The 18,205-nt window shown below is 43.1% G+C and overlaps 1 protein-coding gene across 2 annotated transcripts in view; it reads left to right on the forward strand.

The window, feature by feature from the left end:
• cnksr1 (connector enhancer of kinase suppressor of Ras 1) overlaps positions 1–18,205 on the forward strand; it is a 51,236-nt gene that overhangs the window by 23,496 nt on the left and 9,535 nt on the right. For both annotated transcript variants that reach the window (XM_088603103.1, XM_088603102.1), the window contains 9 exons: positions 2,629–2,688; positions 5,695–5,763; positions 7,294–7,422; positions 8,492–8,565; positions 9,554–9,705; positions 10,175–10,326; positions 12,644–12,668; positions 15,147–15,322; positions 17,282–17,355. In XM_088603103.1, coding sequence (XP_088459229.1) covers positions 2,629–2,688; positions 5,695–5,763; positions 7,294–7,422; positions 8,492–8,565; positions 9,554–9,705; positions 10,175–10,326; positions 12,644–12,668; positions 15,147–15,322; positions 17,282–17,355 — 911 coding nt within the window. The remainder of the gene's footprint in view (positions 1–2,628; positions 2,689–5,694; positions 5,764–7,293; positions 7,423–8,491; positions 8,566–9,553; positions 9,706–10,174; positions 10,327–12,643; positions 12,669–15,146; positions 15,323–17,281; positions 17,356–18,205) is intronic.

An 18,205-nucleotide genomic window follows, 5' to 3' on the forward strand; every position in this document is an offset into this window, starting at 1 on the left:
CATCATGATATTCAAGAGACGTGGCACAAGAAAGTGTTCTGAGTTACAAGATACGAGATCAATAAGAAACAAGCAATATGAGCTTTTTTGCTCTCATTTTCACTTTTGGCACTTCCCTGTGAGACAACCGAACATATCTAGAGCATCACTTGTTTTCCTGAAACATGAGGAAGTGCAACTTTGTTTAGCAGAGAAGAGTATATAATTAAAGTAGAGTCTAGTCCGATTGATCTCACCCGCATGCAAATTTTATATCTATTCTAGTCTCTTGTCTCTCTCTGATACTACTGTCTTCTTGGGAAAGTCCAGATTCTTTCTTTCGGGAGGTATTATTTTAGTTGATTTTACTTGCTTATATTAAAAGGGTGAATATAAATATAAAATTCTTCTTTTGACCAGCATGTGGTCCGTTTTCCATGAGCATTAAATGGTGTGGGCCGATTTCTTTTGATAGAAGAGAAGTTGCCTTAAATCATTTTCTAAAGTCAAATATTAAGAGTCTGGGTGACTTAGGCAATGATGTTTGAATCATTTAGAAATCTGAGTACTACTCTCTTATTTTTACGCAAATAGTAGTCTGCCTCTGTATTTATTGATTTATCTTGCATCTGATTTGCATAGTTTTGTTTAGTTGCTCCTAGTCCCAGTCCTGTGAACTGTGAATTTATTTTTCGGAGTTTATTTAATAACAAGCTGTACCATGGTGAAGCAGAATGAATATTTGCTACACGTCCAGGTCCCAGAAGGCACGAGTGTGTTCATACAGCACAGATTTGGAAATGTGTAGAAACAGGTAATGAGACACTTTCTGGATTTCAAAAACACGCTGTGAGTTCCTAGGAATGTGCTGGAGGAAAGGCTGGTTAGGATTGCTGTTGAGTCACGTCCATTCAGTAAAAAATTACATCTGAATCCAGTTCTCACAGGTAGCTGCAGGAGAGGAAACTGAGAAGCACATCAGCGTAGAAAACCAATCTGAATCCCCTTGCCAAGGTATTGCACAACAGGCATGTACCTCACTTCCGTTCCTCGCCCGTAGTCTTGAAAATTAATGTCTGGAGCTATTTTTGATAGGATGTGTGCTGTGCTGTTATCTTAACAGCAAATTTTATAGGGAGCACCAATGGAACCAGTGCCTTTTCATTTCAGGTGCAATGCGTGTAAAAATTGTATCCTTGGCAAGCAGTACTCTCCACAAGCCCCTGCAGGCAGAAAGACAGAGGTTAATGGCTGAAAGAACTGGCATGGATAAGGCTTCTTGGATGCAGTTGCCAGCTGTAATGATTGTATTTGGTTCTGAGGTGAAGAAATAATCGTGCAACCTTATTTAGAAAATAAACAACAGGGAGGCCAGATTAGCTTTTAGGTTCCATCACAGAATTTCAGAATGTGGATGACATTTTGGGCAGCCCAGTGGTGTAGTGGTTAGCATTGTGGCCTAGCAGCGCTGGGTTCCTGGGTTCAATTTTGGAACTGGGGTGCTACAGTATCTGTGTGGAGTTGGTATGTTCTCCCCATATTTATGGGGGTTTCCTCTGGTGCTCAAATTGCCTCCCATAGTTAAAAAATGTAGTGATTGTTAATTGGCTTCTAGGAAAATTGGCCCTAGGTGTGTGTGTGTCTGTGGTTTTGTCTGTCTGCAGTGGACTGGCATCGCGACCGGGTTGTATCCTGCTTTGTGGTTGTGGTGGGATAGGCTCTGGCTGCCCCACAACCCTGAATTGAAGAAGCAGTTAGAGGATGGATGGATAACATTTCTGCACCTTGTCCCATGTTAAACAAATATTGCATGATACATGCATATGTCCCTGTCACATTTAAATGTGCAAGTTACAGTATAAACACTTGAGCCACTCGAAATGTGGTTTGGGGAAGCAGTTCCTCATGAACTTTTACTGCAGCACCACAGAAAGTGCCCTCACTAGTGGCATCACTGTGTGGTACAGCAATACTACCGTGCATGACAGAGATGCACTACAAAGGATATGATTTACCATCAATCAGTGAGATCCACACCATCCGCTGTTGCAATAAAGCCCAATCCATCATTCAGGATCCTAACCATCCCAGCCACAAAGTGCTCTCCCCCCTACCCTCTGGCAGGCAGTAACGCACTGTTAAAGCAAGGACCACTAGACTCAAGAACAGCTTCTATCCCACTGCAGTGCGCATCCTCAACAGCTAACTGCAGTTCCTCAGGCTCAATACACATCTGCACTACGCACTTTTTCACGGTCTACCATGTTTGTTTTTTTGGGGTCTCACTACTATATATTTATTATTCCACAACATATTTATTGTTCCTGTTGTCTACATTGTGTTGTGTTGTCTGTTGTATGTCCCGAGAGATCAGTGCGATTAAGATTTCCGATGTGCATGTGGCCCTACACTACTCTACTCATTAGCATTAAGCACAGCAATATCAGTAGGCATGAGGTTGCAGGTTTAGTTTTGTGTCGGGGATGCTGAGGAGCTGTGGGAAACTCTGGGGTGCTCGTGTTAATGTGGCTGTCATTCTGAGTGATAAGGCTGAGCCTTCACAGGCAGGGCTTGCTCGCTCTTCTTCCTTCTGCCGGACGGAGCCGGGTCTGACTCACTGATGAAACTGGCTCTGTTTTCTCTTGGCAGGGCATCGAGATTACATCCACAGGTTCCAGCCTGCACTACGTCACGGGCACCGCCACAGAGGTCAGTCGGCTGCCTTTCAGCTCATGTTCAGCTAATGGTTATGATTTGCAAGGGAGGGGAGCTCTCTTACGGAGGGATTTATCATTCTGTGTTGCCAGTGATTCAGTGCAATCCTGTTTTTCTGTGTTTGATGGATCATAATTAGGGCTTTCACAGGAGCACAGGTGTGTTTGTGTGGGAGCACAATTTTAGGACTTGTTCTATCATTCACTGTTTTCCTCCTATATGCATCAATTTCTATGTATTGTAATTGCGGAGCCCTGCCTTATTCCACGAATAAGCAAAATGTTGGCGTTTCGCTGTTAGTATGTATTGGTCATTATTTTCCTTGGGAGCCAATCACTCACTCCACAGTGAATGAATCCGATGGGTACACAGTGTGCCCTCAAGGCCAGCGTAGACCAAACTGTGAGGGTTGCTCATTATGATACCTGATTGTTTGTTATGAGATGGCAGGCCTGTCTAAAAAATTGGCCACTGGAAATTGTGCTCTGTAAATGGTTCAGGCCCTTGTAGACACAGTTAAAAATTGTCTGCGACAGGGGGCATGAAAAAGGCTGTGCGTTTTCCATGATGTCTCCTTCCAAAGTATTTTCCCATTAAAGGAATTTTTCTGAGCTCCCCTCCCCCTTCCACACTGCACACAGAATGACTTATGCTGCAAAGTAGTCCTTCTTGGGAACCGAATGCGTTTCCGAGGTTAAGCAGGCAGTGTGTAAAAAGCTCTAATTTAGCACACGTGAGCAGGCAGGAATATTATAATTCGACGAGGTTGTGATTGAGTGCAGCTTTGAAGCTGCACGAATGGGGTTTTCCTGTATTCAATGAATTTTCAGAGTGGGTAAGCTGTGCATGTTTTTTTTCATATTATACAGTATTTACCTACAGCACTGTTTTCTATAGTAGTAAGGTCTCCACACTGTGAACACCCCACTAGAAAATAGGGGATTCCATTTTGTCTTTGAAGGCCTCCCCGTTCTCTATAAGTGACTTTTGACCTAGCAAGCAGGGTAGGTTCACGAACACACTCAATTCTTCAGCAAACACTCACTGTGGCATCTCCGCCTTCTGCCTGCTTGACAATCAGATCTTCTCTCTTTCATTGATAGAAATGTTCCTTTACAACAGTCAGTTGCTGGTTGAGAGAGAATGGAAGATGGTTTGCTGTATGTAGAACACGGCCTCACGTTCTCATTAAGGAATCTTTGCAAATAATTTGCACTAAAAGGTTGTGGCTCTTCGGTATACTTTTACAAAGGGTTTACTGTGGGAAAAAATTGAGCTTCAAACATTTACTGTTGTCACTGGAACTATCAATTATTGGTGTATAGCCACCAAAACATCAGAACTGAAAATGTCACCTCCCCAGTTAGCACTCAAGAGAAAAAAGGAAATAAGAAAAGTTACAAGTAGAAGGAGGACATGTGGCCAGCCTGCCTGTGTTGGTTGTTAGTGCCGTTTAAGTGCGATAAACAGTGCAGTGAGGAGTAATGAAATTTGGCGCTAGCAGAAATAGGACCGAGAGCAACTCACTTCCACATATTGTAACTTGTGGCCATGAGCGTGGTCGATGATCCACACACTGTCCCCTTGCAGGAGTACTGCCAGTGTCGGGCTCGGACAGACCTAGTGTTTGAGGTCATCTTGAAATCATGACTAAACTCTGGTAGTATTGCAGTTTATAACTGAATGACAATAATGTGTCAAAAAAGATGTCTTTTAGCTGGCAGACATCTGTCATTGGGATTAATAACAAGGAACCGGAATGAATTTCTTGCATTTTATATTGCCTGTTCATTCCAAATACTCCAAAAGTGCGTTACCTATAGGAAGAAACCCACTTTTTTGCACCCCTGGAGTGCAGCCTCGCCTAGGTGACACAGCTTCCTCAGTCTGCACAGCAGAACAAGGGAGGAGAGAGGAATTGCTTTCTCAAATGAATTAAGTTAAGACTACAGGGAGCCAAGACCAGGGTTAACACCTCTACTCTTCGAAATAGGATATTAAATGACCGAGTGGTCAGTAATTCAATTTAATGTGTCATCCTTAGGATGGCAACTTCACCACAGGGCCAAATGCCCTCTACTGGTCTATTAACATCACATAAATCGGGTTCCTTAGAGACCCCCTATTGTAGCACTAGCCTGGCTCTGCCTTACCTTCTGAAATCCCACCAGATTAGCCCAGGGTGTGGGAAGGCTAAATGAACAAAGAAACATCTGATAAAACAAATCACGTGATTGCATTAATGGGGCACTGCTTCATTAAATTGAACAGGGAATTCAAAGCTCTTTGCACAATGATCTAGTCATAGGTGCTGAACATGTGAGAGCAGTACTATATACAGAGGTACCTTAGAATAGCTGGACTTGCTGGCAGTTAATCAAAGGTATTAAACTAAACGATTTCTTATTACTGCACTTTTCTTACTGATTTAGCGGCGACTTCAAACGCCAGGTTCGTCTCTGCGTTGAGCTTAACAAAGAAGCGCAGAATGCCAGTGGGTGAGACGGGGGCAAGCTTTAGTGTGCCTCTGGAGCGCCCTCTGGTGTTCATTGTCATTGCACACAGGGCAGCTTTCGCAATGCCGTGGTTTGATGGATGTAACTTCATAAGCGCCCCGTAATTAGTCAAAAGCAGAGTAGCCTAGACATTTTCTGAAGGATCCCAGACAATTTACGTCAATAGCACGGCTGGAAAGTTTGTTCCAAATACATTATACATTCAGCGCTCGAGTTTTATTTGACTGAAGCAAAGGGTTGTTTTGAATATGAAAGGCTGTCAAAACAAAAATGCAATTAATAAATAAAAGCCCTCCCTCATGGCTGGGGTTATAGATTTTCATGTGAAAAGCTGTGGGGTTTCCACAGCCAAAGAAGACATATGAGGCAAACGAAAGCTGCAGATGTCAAGAAGAATAAATGTACACTTTTTACAGAGGTAATTAGAACATGACAAACTTACTGTTGCTGATTAATTCCTTCTGTTACTTGTATTTGCATGCAGTCACCCGCAGAAGTCTGCGAGAAGATTCTGGCGGGAGATGAAGTGATTCAAGTCAACAACCAGGTAGTGGTAAGTACTGCTTGTAGGATTATTTTTTAATTATTGCATTTTGGCATCATTATAGTGATTTTTACCTTTAAAGACCCCAAAGTGCTTGAAATCAGTTTGGTTCCTGCTTAAAGTCCAACTCTCGCATGGTGGGGAGAGTATTCAGCATCTGTAGCTCAGCTAAACAGCTGACCGAGTGTTATTGGTGAGGAGGAGTTTATCGTTTTAGCAGAAAATCAGGTACAATAGATCCACTTGATTTTCTAGAGCAGCCTCTCAGTCCAGCACTGACCAAGCGCAGCTTATGAGATCTGATCCAGTTCAGGCTATAGAATAGTGTTGAACTGCCTGCAGAGAAATGCACTGAGCCGACTGATACCTGGTATTTCACCTGTATTATCAAAAAGCACATTCTCTCCCTATCAATCCTCCAATCTCACTGGATTGAATCAGAACCCATTTTCTCCCAAAACATCAGGGAACAGGTTTTGATACTGAAAGTGCATCTCACTTGTTTTCAGGAGGGAAGGGTTGTGTGAGTGTGGTGATCCAGATGGCTTAGGCACGCGAAAAAGATTTAAATATCTTAATACAGAGCTACAGTATATACGCTTGACGCACCTAATGACTATTAGAAGTATTCCAGTATTCTAATCAATTCATTTGATTTATGGAATGTGAATGACCAAAAATAATTTTGATTGCCAATGATAGGAAAGAGGTTAGGCAGATGAAGCCATCAGGCTAATCTTATCATTTCTTTGTTACTTGAGGAGAGAGAGCCCAGACAGGAAACGGACTCCACTCGAGTCAGTCTGTGGGCTTTCAGGAACCACCACAATTAGGCACAGGGCGAAGACGTTTCCTTTTCTGCCACTGCTGATTCCCTGTTGAGTGCCATTAAATATTTAACTCCACAATTACTGCCCGTGTGAGCATGCGTGTTAGAAGTCTAAAATCATCCTTCCTGTATAAATCATCTCCCAATACATTACCGGCTTCTGAACGCTAGAGAAAAATCTTCCAGTTTTTTTCAAGTAAGTCTTAAGATATTATATGGTGCATATATGATGAAAGACAGCTTAGATATGTAGAAGTTTTCTTTTTCCATTTAAATATTATTTGGATCTTTTCCACCCAAAGGATCACTAAACACATTACATATAACAGGGGACCCATTTTCCTGAAGTGGAGCCAATCTGTGCACCACCACATTCTGATCTTTATTGCTCACACCCGTGTAACGCTATCACAGTAGTTAGAACCTATCATGTCACAAGACACAGAAGTCAAAGCTTTGGGGGGGTTTGCTTTGAGAGATCCAGAAGTACAGTTAGCCCATACAGAGCATAACGCATCAATCGAGAGGTCTCGACAACAAAGCAATGTCTGGAGTTTTCCCTTTAAGACAAGAAGGATCAGGATGTTAATCAGCTGTGTTACTGTAGCAGCTGTATCGGCATGTGAAGTGTCATGCTCTGTTATCTGGAGTTATCTGGATGCTTGCTTACTCAGCAGTGAGTACCAGCTGCTGTGTGTATACCATTGTAGGTGGGCTGGACGCGAAGAAACCTAGTGAAGAAACTCCAGGAAAATCCACACGGAGTGACTCTGGTTCTCAAGAAGGTTCCTGTGTCAGTAGCACACCAAGATAGAGCCGCCAAGCCTCCACCTTCTCCGGTAAGCGATTTTGTCTGCGATCTCAACACCTTAGCCCTGACTTAAATCAAAATGTGTTATTTGGTGAGCATTTACAAATCCCGTCATAAACATCAACCAAGGTGCAGTGTGCACAAGTTACAGAGTGTGCAGTTCTTTCTGCATTCATGGCTCTGCCACTGTTTTTGCATTGAAGCACCAAATTAGGCACATTTGCAGTGGCTACATTATGACAAAGATTTTAGAAAACATGTCCAGGACCACACACATGCACAGCTCGTATGCACTCTGATACTAGTTTCTTGTTCATTTCTTTTCCTAGGCAGCATTGGGTTCCTCAGCTAGTAAACAACAGATTATTAAATGGAGTGTAAAGCTACTGTAAAATGACTTGCTCACACATTTTCATGTTATCTGGAAGAGTATTATCTTCTTAAAATAAGACGTTCTGAGCAGTCGGCTTCTTCCTTGGTGCTGTGGGACGGACTAATCATACTGCTTAATATTGTGAGCATGATCAAGATGAAAAATAATCTTTCCATTGTTAGCTTTGTGTCCATTTCTCTTTCTGTTTTATTAAACTGCACGTGAGGCATATTGCTGTAATTGCTAATATTAGACTCCTTTCTCTTCGGGCATTGGTTAAGGATTCTAATTTGTTGGTTTTCATTTGCACAGTGACTAACTCAAACACTAAAATGTGCGCGTCGCTCGGGACACACCAACCCAGCCCCAGCGATGGGGAATGTTTGTGTTCCCAGTAGTCTTCAGATTCAGTCCTCTGCCTTTCTTCTGCCTTCTGCCTGACATGTTGGGGAAGGTTATTTTTTTTATTGGTATATTATCCAAAGGTTGCTATCAGCCATAAGCCTCTGTCAGTGGTCTACAGTCTCTGAAATTTGCAGAACAGACCAAAAATAAAAACAGACACCTTGGCCCAACAGGAAACGGTTTTTGGCCTTTCTCTTATGTGGGTTCTGTGAGCTCAGCTAGCACTGACGTGGGAGATTTCCTTCCCAGTCTTCATTCTTGTTTTGTGGGGCAAAGACGTTGTAAGAGGGTCGGTTTCTTTTTTTGTTGTTGCTTTCAGAAAGATCCAGAAGTCCGTGACCCATCCTCAGTACTCCAGAGAGTGGCTGCCTCAGTACGGACTCTCTCTTTTAAGTGAGTTGCTGTCTTATTTGTGCGTTCAGAGCTGTTTGAGTGCAGGCTTGTGCACAGCTTAATTGTTATGTGTGAAAGGCAATGACTCTCTTGTGTGAAGTGTTGTGACACATCTTGTATGTTGGAGCATTCTGCTTGATTGTGAAGATAGTTGGTGGTTACTTATCTATTCAGCTAAGTGTTGATATTGAAAACTAGGTAGGCAGAATTTGTACATTTTCACTTGTGAAGACCTCTTTGGGACGAAGTTTTTACGTGTCCCTTTTAGAAATAAATGTGTAGGGACATCATCTGAGGTCTGACTGGAGCACTGGAGCAAATGTCAAAATGGAATTTGGGAGCACTGGCAGACATCCTGCTCCTTCCTGTTAAACATTTACTGTTGAATATCATGATAAAAGCTCAGGAAGGTTTTGAAAAGTGGCGGTGGGATCAAACCAATAAATGGATCTCCTCCTACACCAATACTTACACTGGCAATGTACTTTTTCAACAATGCATGTTTAAAAGCATGCATTAGAATAAATAGTAGTTTTTAAATTTCACATTCTAGTTTTTGGGCATGGTGATTCAGTGGTTAATATCGTTGCCTCGCAGTACTGGGGCCCTGCATTCAAGTCAAGACCTGGGGTGCTATCTGTGTGGAGTCTGTATGTTATCCCCACGTTTGCATGGGTTTCCTGCAGGTACTCCGGGTTCCCCCTGCAGTCTGCAAGAATGTACTGGTAGGTTAATTGGCTTCTCTAAAATTAGCTTTGGTTGAGTGAGTTTGTGTGTCTGTCTGCCTTGTGATGGACTGGCATCCCATTCAGGGTGTACCCTGCCTTGTGCCTGTTGCTTGCCGGGATAGTCTCCGGCCCCCCTCACCACCCTGAATTGGAAGAAGCAATTAGAAAATGTATGGATTGATTCTTGTATTTTTTTTATATATTTGTGATTCCCTTAATAGGTTCTGTGGTCTGTTAATGTGTCCCGATCCTCTTTTCAGAGCAGCAGTTCAGGAAGAGGAAGTAAAAGAGCAGAAGGCTCTGGAATCAGAACTAGGGGACAGAAACAGTTCCCCCGAGTGCGTGTTCTACAGTTCACACCCCAGCCAGGGGGGGGAGCCCTGGAGCAATGAGGGACCGCTAAACCAAACGGGTGAGAGCAGCACTGCTTTTGCTCAGATAATGACCTTTCTGATCAAGTTCTTTGTTTTGCCTGATACCTGTTGCAATTCCTATATCCTATATTCATGCCACTCAGTTTCAGATTTCTGTATTTTGTGTTAATCCAATAATGGTGTGTATGTACTCACCTCTACAAACGTTGTTATTTAGCATCAGTTTTGATTCACCCACAATTTGAACTATTTTCAAAAGTACATGTACTCATGTACATGAGCAAATTTGTGCAATAAAGAAGCATCATCTGTGCTGAACATAGAGGCCAAAGTACATTGCAAGTTTAAGACTGACAGTATGAGAAACATCTCTACTAAATGGAAGTGCAGACCTTAAACACCTGTGAGTGTTAAACTAAGTAATAAAGACTGAACCGATGTTGTTGGAAGTTGGTTGTAACAGCTTATTCTAATAATATTCCGTCTGCTGTTTGTGGTTGGTGACAGAGCGAGCTGATTGGGATACCCCCAAGTCTGCCTCCGGACCCGGTGACTCCCCAGTGTTACCCGACAGCCCCCAGCTGATGCCCAAGGAAGCCAGCCGCGCCAGCGTCACGTCTCGCAGTTCCTGCCCCGAGATGGCGGGTCAGTTGCAACAGGTGGGCCAGAACCGTTGTCACGCTCGGTCCCAGGCTTGAACCCGGGACCCTTGCAACCCAGAAAATAAAACACTTGGCTTGAGCTGGAGAGGAAAACCCTTGCAGTGGGTTTGGCAATTAATATGTACTGTATATGTGTACGAGGGACTTTGTTAATTCAGTGTTTTTGACATCACTGGGAGTATTAGTGCAGTAAGTTCTGTAATTTTACCACGCGAGAAAACAGAAATTCCAAAACAAATAATGCACTGTTCTGTTATAGACATTACAGCAGGGTTTACACAAGTATTGTACACTTGGATTTCAGAGCTCTGGCTGAAGGCTCTGCAAACCTGAATTGAGTAATGGATAGGAACTTGAACTTGAACTTTATTGCCATATGTAACTGGTACTGGTACAATGGAATTCTTACTTACAGAAAGTCTCTCGATTGTAAAACAAGTGTAAAAAACAAGACAAAGTGCAAACAGTGCATCAAGACAATATACAAACAAACAGTAGACAATGTGCAAGTAAACATGTAGACAGTTTGAATGTAAACAATACAGACGTGTAAACAATGACTGGAGATGTGCAAAAGAAAAGAAATCATGATGAGGTAGATGGTGATGGTGTAGGTGTGGTCCGAGGGGGATGGCTAAATGTGTTCGCCAATCTCACTGCTTGTGGATAGAAGCTATCGAAGAATCTAGTGGTAAGTGTCCGTATGCTCTTATATCTCTTGCCTGAGGGCAGTGGGGTGAAGAGCTCATGCCCGGGGTGGTGACTGTCCTCTGTGATGGCCAGAATTCTACCACTGCAGCGGTCCTCATAGAGCTGTTTAATCTCGGTGAGACCGCAGCCGATGATCTTCTGGGCCATATTGACCATTCTCTGCAGTGCCTTTCTTTCTCGCGAAGAGGTGTTGCCATACCACACGGTGATCCCGTTGGTGAGGATGCTCTCGATGGTGCAGCGGTAGAAGTTCACCAACACATGTATTGGCATCCCCCATCGCTTGAGGCACCTCAAGAAATAAAGGCACTGCTGAGTCTTCTTCATGATAGAGTCTCTGTCCACAGTCCAGGTTAGATCTAGAGATGTGAATTCCCAAAAACCTAAAGCTGGTGACTGTTTCCACTTCCGTTCCATCAATACTGAGTGGGCTGTGAGTGTGTGGAAATGGATAGATAGTATTTTTTAGAAGACGCTTGCAGTAATACAGAATTTTTTTTTTCTGTCGTATGTGACACTGCAGTAACACCAATCTAATGCAGATCAAGGGAAGTGAGTGAGCTTGTTACAGCAGACTGATGCAAGATCAGGCTGTCTTGGGTTCAGGAAAACTGCACAGCTTGGACTGCCTGAATGTGAGCACTTTGATATGAGAGCTGTCTCGTTGAATAAATAACTGCATTACCCACTTCCGTCTCTTCTGAATCAGATAGTTTCCCCTTTTTTTTTGCAGAAGTGGAGTGAGTTTGTTTTAAAAGGTACTTAATTACGTATTCATAAATGCAAGAGATAAATCATTTTGGGTCCCAAAATCCAGCACTGAGCGTAAAAATGTCTAAGTAGTGTACTGTAAGAATGCTAACCCTAACCCTAGCTGGGGTTTCAGCAAAGCAATCCTGCAATCGGTCTCTGAAGCCCTCCAGGCATCAGATTTTAAAATGTTCCCCAGAGCAAAAATTATGAGTCTAAAACAGTCAAAATCATTGGAAAAAGCTCCTGGAAATTGGTCTTCTTCAATAATCTATCTTCCTTAGGCAAATTTTTACTCAGCTGAAAAATGTTGCTGAAATTGTTTTTATGTGAGCATGCATTTCAGGCCAGTGTAGGGCTAGGGTTGCAAGAACCATTAAATGTTGACTGCAGTAATACTTCTAGTTGCTCTTTAAATGACTAAATTAAGAGAGCAGATCCAATAGAACATTTTTTCTTACATCTTTTGATTTGACTCAGTTTTGGAATACAATTACTGGAATACAATGGTGCAGTATACAATATACTGTAATCAGCCAAAACTCTCCCAAAAAATCAAATTGAAGATAACAGCAAATTATCACTCATCTTAAAGTTCACTTGGTCCCAAAAATCCAGCACTGAGCGTAAAAATGTCTGAGCAGTGTGGGAATGCTAACCCTAACCCTAGCTGGGGTTCAGCTGAGCAGTTCTGCATTCTGTCTCTGAAGCCATCGAATCATCAGATTTGAAACCAGCAGTGCTCTCTCACTGAACCTTTGTAATGTGTGGTTGCATCAACTGCCAGGTTGAGCAGAGTTCCCAGTGTGGATTTACAGGAATATTCATAAGCAAAAATTTTCTTCTTTTGCAGGATGAGAAAAGGCTAAAAACGAAAGGTAAGAGACTGGGTCATGTCCTCCTCGCTCTTTTTTCTTGTGGAAAGCTACTAACATCCTCAAAAGCTTAAGGGTTATTTCTTTGAAAGGTGCTGTGTTTGATCAGGCCTTTCAGTGGTAGTAAAGATTCGCACGTACTATGCCAAACTGGCATCAAGATAACTGTTCTGTTTGCTTATTTCCTGGTGTGCTTTCCCACAATTCATTGTGCAGCCTCAAAGAATATTCCAGTTTGGCACATGACCTCCCTTCCCCAAATATCCTCTCTTGACGGGAGGGCTCAGTTCCTGTTGAAGGGGGAACTGCAGTCCCAATTTCTCAGACCGGTTATTAAATCTCTGTAACAAAATAATTTCATTGACGTTATAGAACAAAATGACACATTTTGAATTAAGCACAAAATCGTGAACTTTGTGAAAGTCCTGTAAGTCACCATGTTGATGCAACTCAAGTTCCCATGAATTGCCCTGTGACGGGCCCTCTCTGCTCATTAGTAACTGTAATGAACGATGTGATGGAATGAACAAGCGAATAAATACAGGTTGTGCAGCAGACATTTCACTGCAGAAGTGTTTCAAATTTGATCTTCATGCAGAGTTAACAAGCGAGTAGTATTTGGTGGAGAGAATCAAAACCGCCTCAAAATCAAAAGCAATATTTCTATTGGATTATAGGAGGTGTATTCACAAGCTGCTTGTTTACGATGTCATAGGGCCACACATGTCACCAGACATTTTTCTTGCCTCATTCTGAATCGCAGAATATGGCTCTGCACATACCTGGAAATTTAATCTATTTTGAGATTGGGGGGTTTTACGAGTTAGTGTACATTTTACTGTTACTGCAGTTTGACAGGCACTCATCAATGCTGATTCTTTCTAACCCCAGAATATGAAAATAGCATTGCAGTTGCAGGGGTGGAAGTGACACATGTTTTTGGACATGTTGGACTGCATGGTGCTGCAGAGGGAGGTTCAGTGGTGAAGCACTGCACTGAGCAAGATGTCCATTAAGATGGTTCTGTTTTAGGTCTCTCCCTGGTGATATAGTCAGTGAAGACACTCTCAGAGTGCAGGCTGAGCTCCCTAGACCCAGACATGAGGGAATCTACAGTACATTCCCAACTGGGAGAGTCAGTTGAGGTGTCCCCGGGAGGTTTGTGTAGGGAGAAGTGCCTGAAAAGAATCGGGCATAGTAACTCAGTGCAAATGAGATTGAGAGGCCTGAACACATTGTTGACAAAACTGATGACCGTGATAAAGCAAGAGGGAGGAAGTGAGCAGTTCTTTGAGAAGAGGAGACTGGTGGTGAGAGAGACAGAGAGAAGTGAATTTAAGAAGTTTTGTTAAATCATTATCATTTTTAAGAGGTTTGGAATTAGTTCCACCGCCTGTACAGGTAGAGCAAAAGTTTATTTAAAAGCAAAGTTAGGACTCCCAACAGGTGTGAGGGTTTGTTTTAGCAATTGTGGTTTAAAGAAAAGATTTACTGAGAAAACAAGCTCTGTAATGGAACACTTTATTGAGCGGCCATCTGTCATCCGGGTCGTATTATATAATTCCTCAGTGGATAGTGCACAGCTGGCTCCCCCAACATAAGGTGGGACAACCAGCTTTTTTGTCGAGTATCAAAACTCCCCTAGCCTGGCTCTGGGAGTTTGCATTGACGTCGATCAGAGAGGAGTCGTTCCTCCAGATGACACTTACTGTACACCTGCGTAGGGCACTGAGGAGCTCAGCGATGAGGGGCCCGATAGTGGGGGTGTCAGAGCACAGCAGCCACATTTCCTGTTCCCCCTACAGGTATCTGGGTAGTGAAACAGTTGAGCCGTAGGGGCAGGTGTAAAAAGTATTAAAAATAAAACTCAGATCCAAGTCCTAGTCAGTATTTTTGGGTCATGTTTGGTCACCTGCCAAAATATTAGGATCCCCCTCAAATGAAATGTTGGGCCTCTGTGAGAAACAAGAGCGGTTTGAACATGAAATCGACTGGGCAGGGGAATATTTCATGTTCATTTCAGCAGAATAGCCTTTATTTGTGTTTTCAACTATTTTGGCCAGGCCAGGGAGCATGCGTATTCTATGCAAAAGGCTCTTGTTGCATAAGGCCCTGACAGATAGGGTGAGCAAACCGCTTGCACAAGCAGAGAGAAAAGCCAGTGGTGTAATTCTTTTGTAAGGCCCGCTCATGTTTTCAGAAACAAAAAGGAGCAGAAAGAGAAACAGTCCCTCAGCAGCGCGAGGTTCATGGACTCCAAGCGCTGTTGGGGAAAAGGGGCTCCTTCAGGTTGAGTCCTGAGAAATGGGATCCCAATTTTAGAGAAGAACGTAAGGGATCGTCAAGACGACACCCACACTTTCTGCGGCTGAGGGCGAGAGAAACCCGTCGAGCGGACGTTGGAAGAGCCCCGCGGGGGTGAGGGGAGGGGAGGGGGGGGTCGTGGCCCATGTGACTCACACCGCGCCTCCTCACCGGCAGGCACGCTCACCGCCATGAGCCGGCGGCGGGTCTCGTGCCGGGAGCTGGGGCGGGCGGACTGCGACGGCTGGCTGTGGAAGAAGAAGAAGGACAGCGGCGTCTTCGTGGCGCAGAAGTGGCAGCGCTTCTGGTTCGTGCTGAAGGGGGCCTCCTTGTACTGGTACGCCAGCCAGCAGGTGAGTCCGGGCTCCCCTGGCGTTCCAGTTCAGGTTTTACGAGCTGCCTGGGCGCTGTACAACCCAGCCCCCCCGGTGCAGAATGTGAATTTTAAATGTGAGAATCGGGCCTTTTTTCCCCCTCGCCAGTTGGCGCCAGGGCCAACAGGTTGTAAAATCTGGATATGTTTCCTGAAAAGAGTCTCGCCAGCTGGATTTGTGTCCGACCAGGATGCAATCTGCTGTCTCTCAGGCATCAGGCATGTCCCAGAGCCAAAAATCTGAATGTGCGACCTATCGGATCTGCCACACCTTTCAGGCTCTGCAAAGTTATGTCACCTTAACAGGCTCCGACTGGAGGAGGCTTCACTGAACATTACAGTAGTTAAAACAGTCGACTGCTAGGAGTTGTTTTCAGTTATTTCAGACTGGGAAATCGGATCTAATCAAACTTTAACCTGCCTATAAATTATAAATTGCAGAAGCAGGCCCATATTTGAGAGTGGATCTTGTTTGCCTTTTTTTCTAGCCAGTATAAAGCAGTCAAGTTCTGAGGCTGCAACTAGCGTGTGAGTTAGATTTAAAATGGGCCTGACTTCGGCACCTGCCACATAAACACACCAGGAGGACCTTGATTAAAAGGGGAGTCTGAGCTGAAATTATATTTTAAAAAAAATTAAATTCATTTCTTGACTAAAAGCATCTAACATCTTTTTAAAATTCTGTTTGATGCTCTTGATGGCCTCGAGCCTCATTTTCATTGTATTTTTTTATACTCTCAATAAAGCAGATTTAGAGCCCGTAACATTACTGGTAACAATTATGTGAAAAAGCACAAAATCGCTTGGTTAGAATGCTGCTAGTGTTTTTTTTTTGATGAATCAAAGCATTTTCAGATGTATTTCACAAAGAAAGAAAACCAATTCTTAGAAATGCACCTGACAGTAACAGTGAAGTCAGTAACATGTTTTTCCTTATATAGTGTACTAAATGGTAACATAGTTGTGCAGTGCATTTATTTCTTAAATACTTGGTCCTTGTCTTTTGAAATACCGATAAAAATGCCATCGGGATTCTGAATAACTCATTTGTCTGTGAAGTGTCTGCTAGTGCTCAGGCAGCAACCATGTCTGATCTGCATGAAGCTGTGTGTACTGTGAGCCACAACAAGCTCTGTTTGAAAGAGACATTCACCTGCTGGGCGAAGACGAACACAGTGACTTCAAGCTTAATACCTGGCAAAGACTGAGGGCTGAGAATATGATGTATGGAATCAGCCAGTATTCAACATAAATTTTTGCTTTATAGTAAAAAAAAGGGAAATTAATCACAGCTGAGTGGTTTTAATTTGCATTAGTGGAAACAAAGTGCTTGTCTTGGCAGCAGCTCAATTAATGTCTGGGCAAAACCAAGCTTGGCATATTTGAGGAAAACAAAACAAGCATGAATTAAAGCAGAAGGCGCAGATTAAATTTCTGAAATTGAAAGTTGTGGCTTTCACCAGACAAAGGATGGAGAGCTCTAGCATCCATAAGCACATACTCTACCAAATGTAGGACAAGTCACAGGTACCAGTAGGACCTAAAATAGCTGTGGCTATGTTAGACAGCACTGAGGCAAATTTTATCCCAGGTACATTGATGACAATGACTAACTGTACCGCTTTTTCTATGCTGTTCCTTCTCTGTCTGTGGCAGATATCAGCCTGTTATTTTGTAAGATATGGTGAAATGACCACATGCTCTTTCGCATTCAGAGTTAACCTCTGGTATGTGCAAAAGCTGAGCCTTGGGCACAGTTGTACCTAGTTGGCAATGTTGCTGATGCATGGCACAAACTATTATTAATTCTCTTGATCTCCGCATTGAGCAAAGATGTTGAGAAAGAGCTGATTGGCTTTGTTTTTTAGTATGTACTACAGGGTGTCACAGCACAGACATCACCGTGTGAATTTGTTTTGTTTCTTTCCTTCTATTTTAGGAAGAGAAAGCTGAGGGCCTGATTCATATATCAGCTTACAGCATTGAGAGTGCTGGGGAACACAAGAGGAAATAGTAAGTCTGCAATCTGCGTCAGTGTTAATTTGCTCAGCAGAAAGTCAGGAGGCGAACCCGACTGACTTGACAACCAGCCGCTTGTCCTGTTAAACCACATCAAAGTGGGAACACTTTGCAGAATATCTGCACAAGAAGAACAGGGAAAATGAGCTTTCCTGAACGGTGACTGTCCTTTTGTCTTTGTGGTTTTCTTGTGTATGAAGAAAAAAAAACGCTTTAGAAGAAAAACTTTGTAGTCATTTAACCCTGTTCGGTTCGGTGTTTTGGGAGTTTTCGTATTTTTGCTCTTGAGATCATAACAATTGCAAATAAGAAGTAAGAGGAGGCCATTTGGCTAATAGCTAATTACCCAGATCTCATCCAGCCAGAGTTCTTCTTGAAAGAAGCCAAGCTGTTGGCTTCATGTGCACATGTGGGCAGCCTGTTCTTAAGTGTAAATGCACCTCTTGCAGTCTGCTGCTGTCTCAGAATCCTCTTTCTCTCCCCTTTCCCATCACATCCCTGCAGAGAGAGGCGAGATCGTCCTGCCTTTCTCTGCAGTGTCATTTGCAGAGGCTGAAACCTTTAGCAGCCAGACAAACTTTCTACCCAGTATCCACTGATCGTCCAGCAGAGAGCTGGGGAGACAAGAAATAAAGGGTGATGGGTAGAAAAAACCAAATGAAAAGTGTTTTCCATTGCAGGACTGGCCTGTACTCATTTGAAAAAATACAGTAGAAACAGTGTCCTAATTTTATAAAGAAAGCATTTTAACTGTACATGTTAGGGACTTTTAAGTTGTCCTCTATTCATATTGACTTGGGAGCCTAGAATTTCATATTTTATGATCATGAGAAAAATGGGCAAG

This window comes from Lepisosteus platostomus, chromosome 13 (assembly GCF_059453375.1).
Source record: "Lepisosteus platostomus isolate fLepPlt1 chromosome 13, fLepPlt1.hap1, whole genome shotgun sequence".
NCBI lineage: Eukaryota > Metazoa > Chordata > Actinopteri > Semionotiformes > Lepisosteidae > Lepisosteus > Lepisosteus platostomus.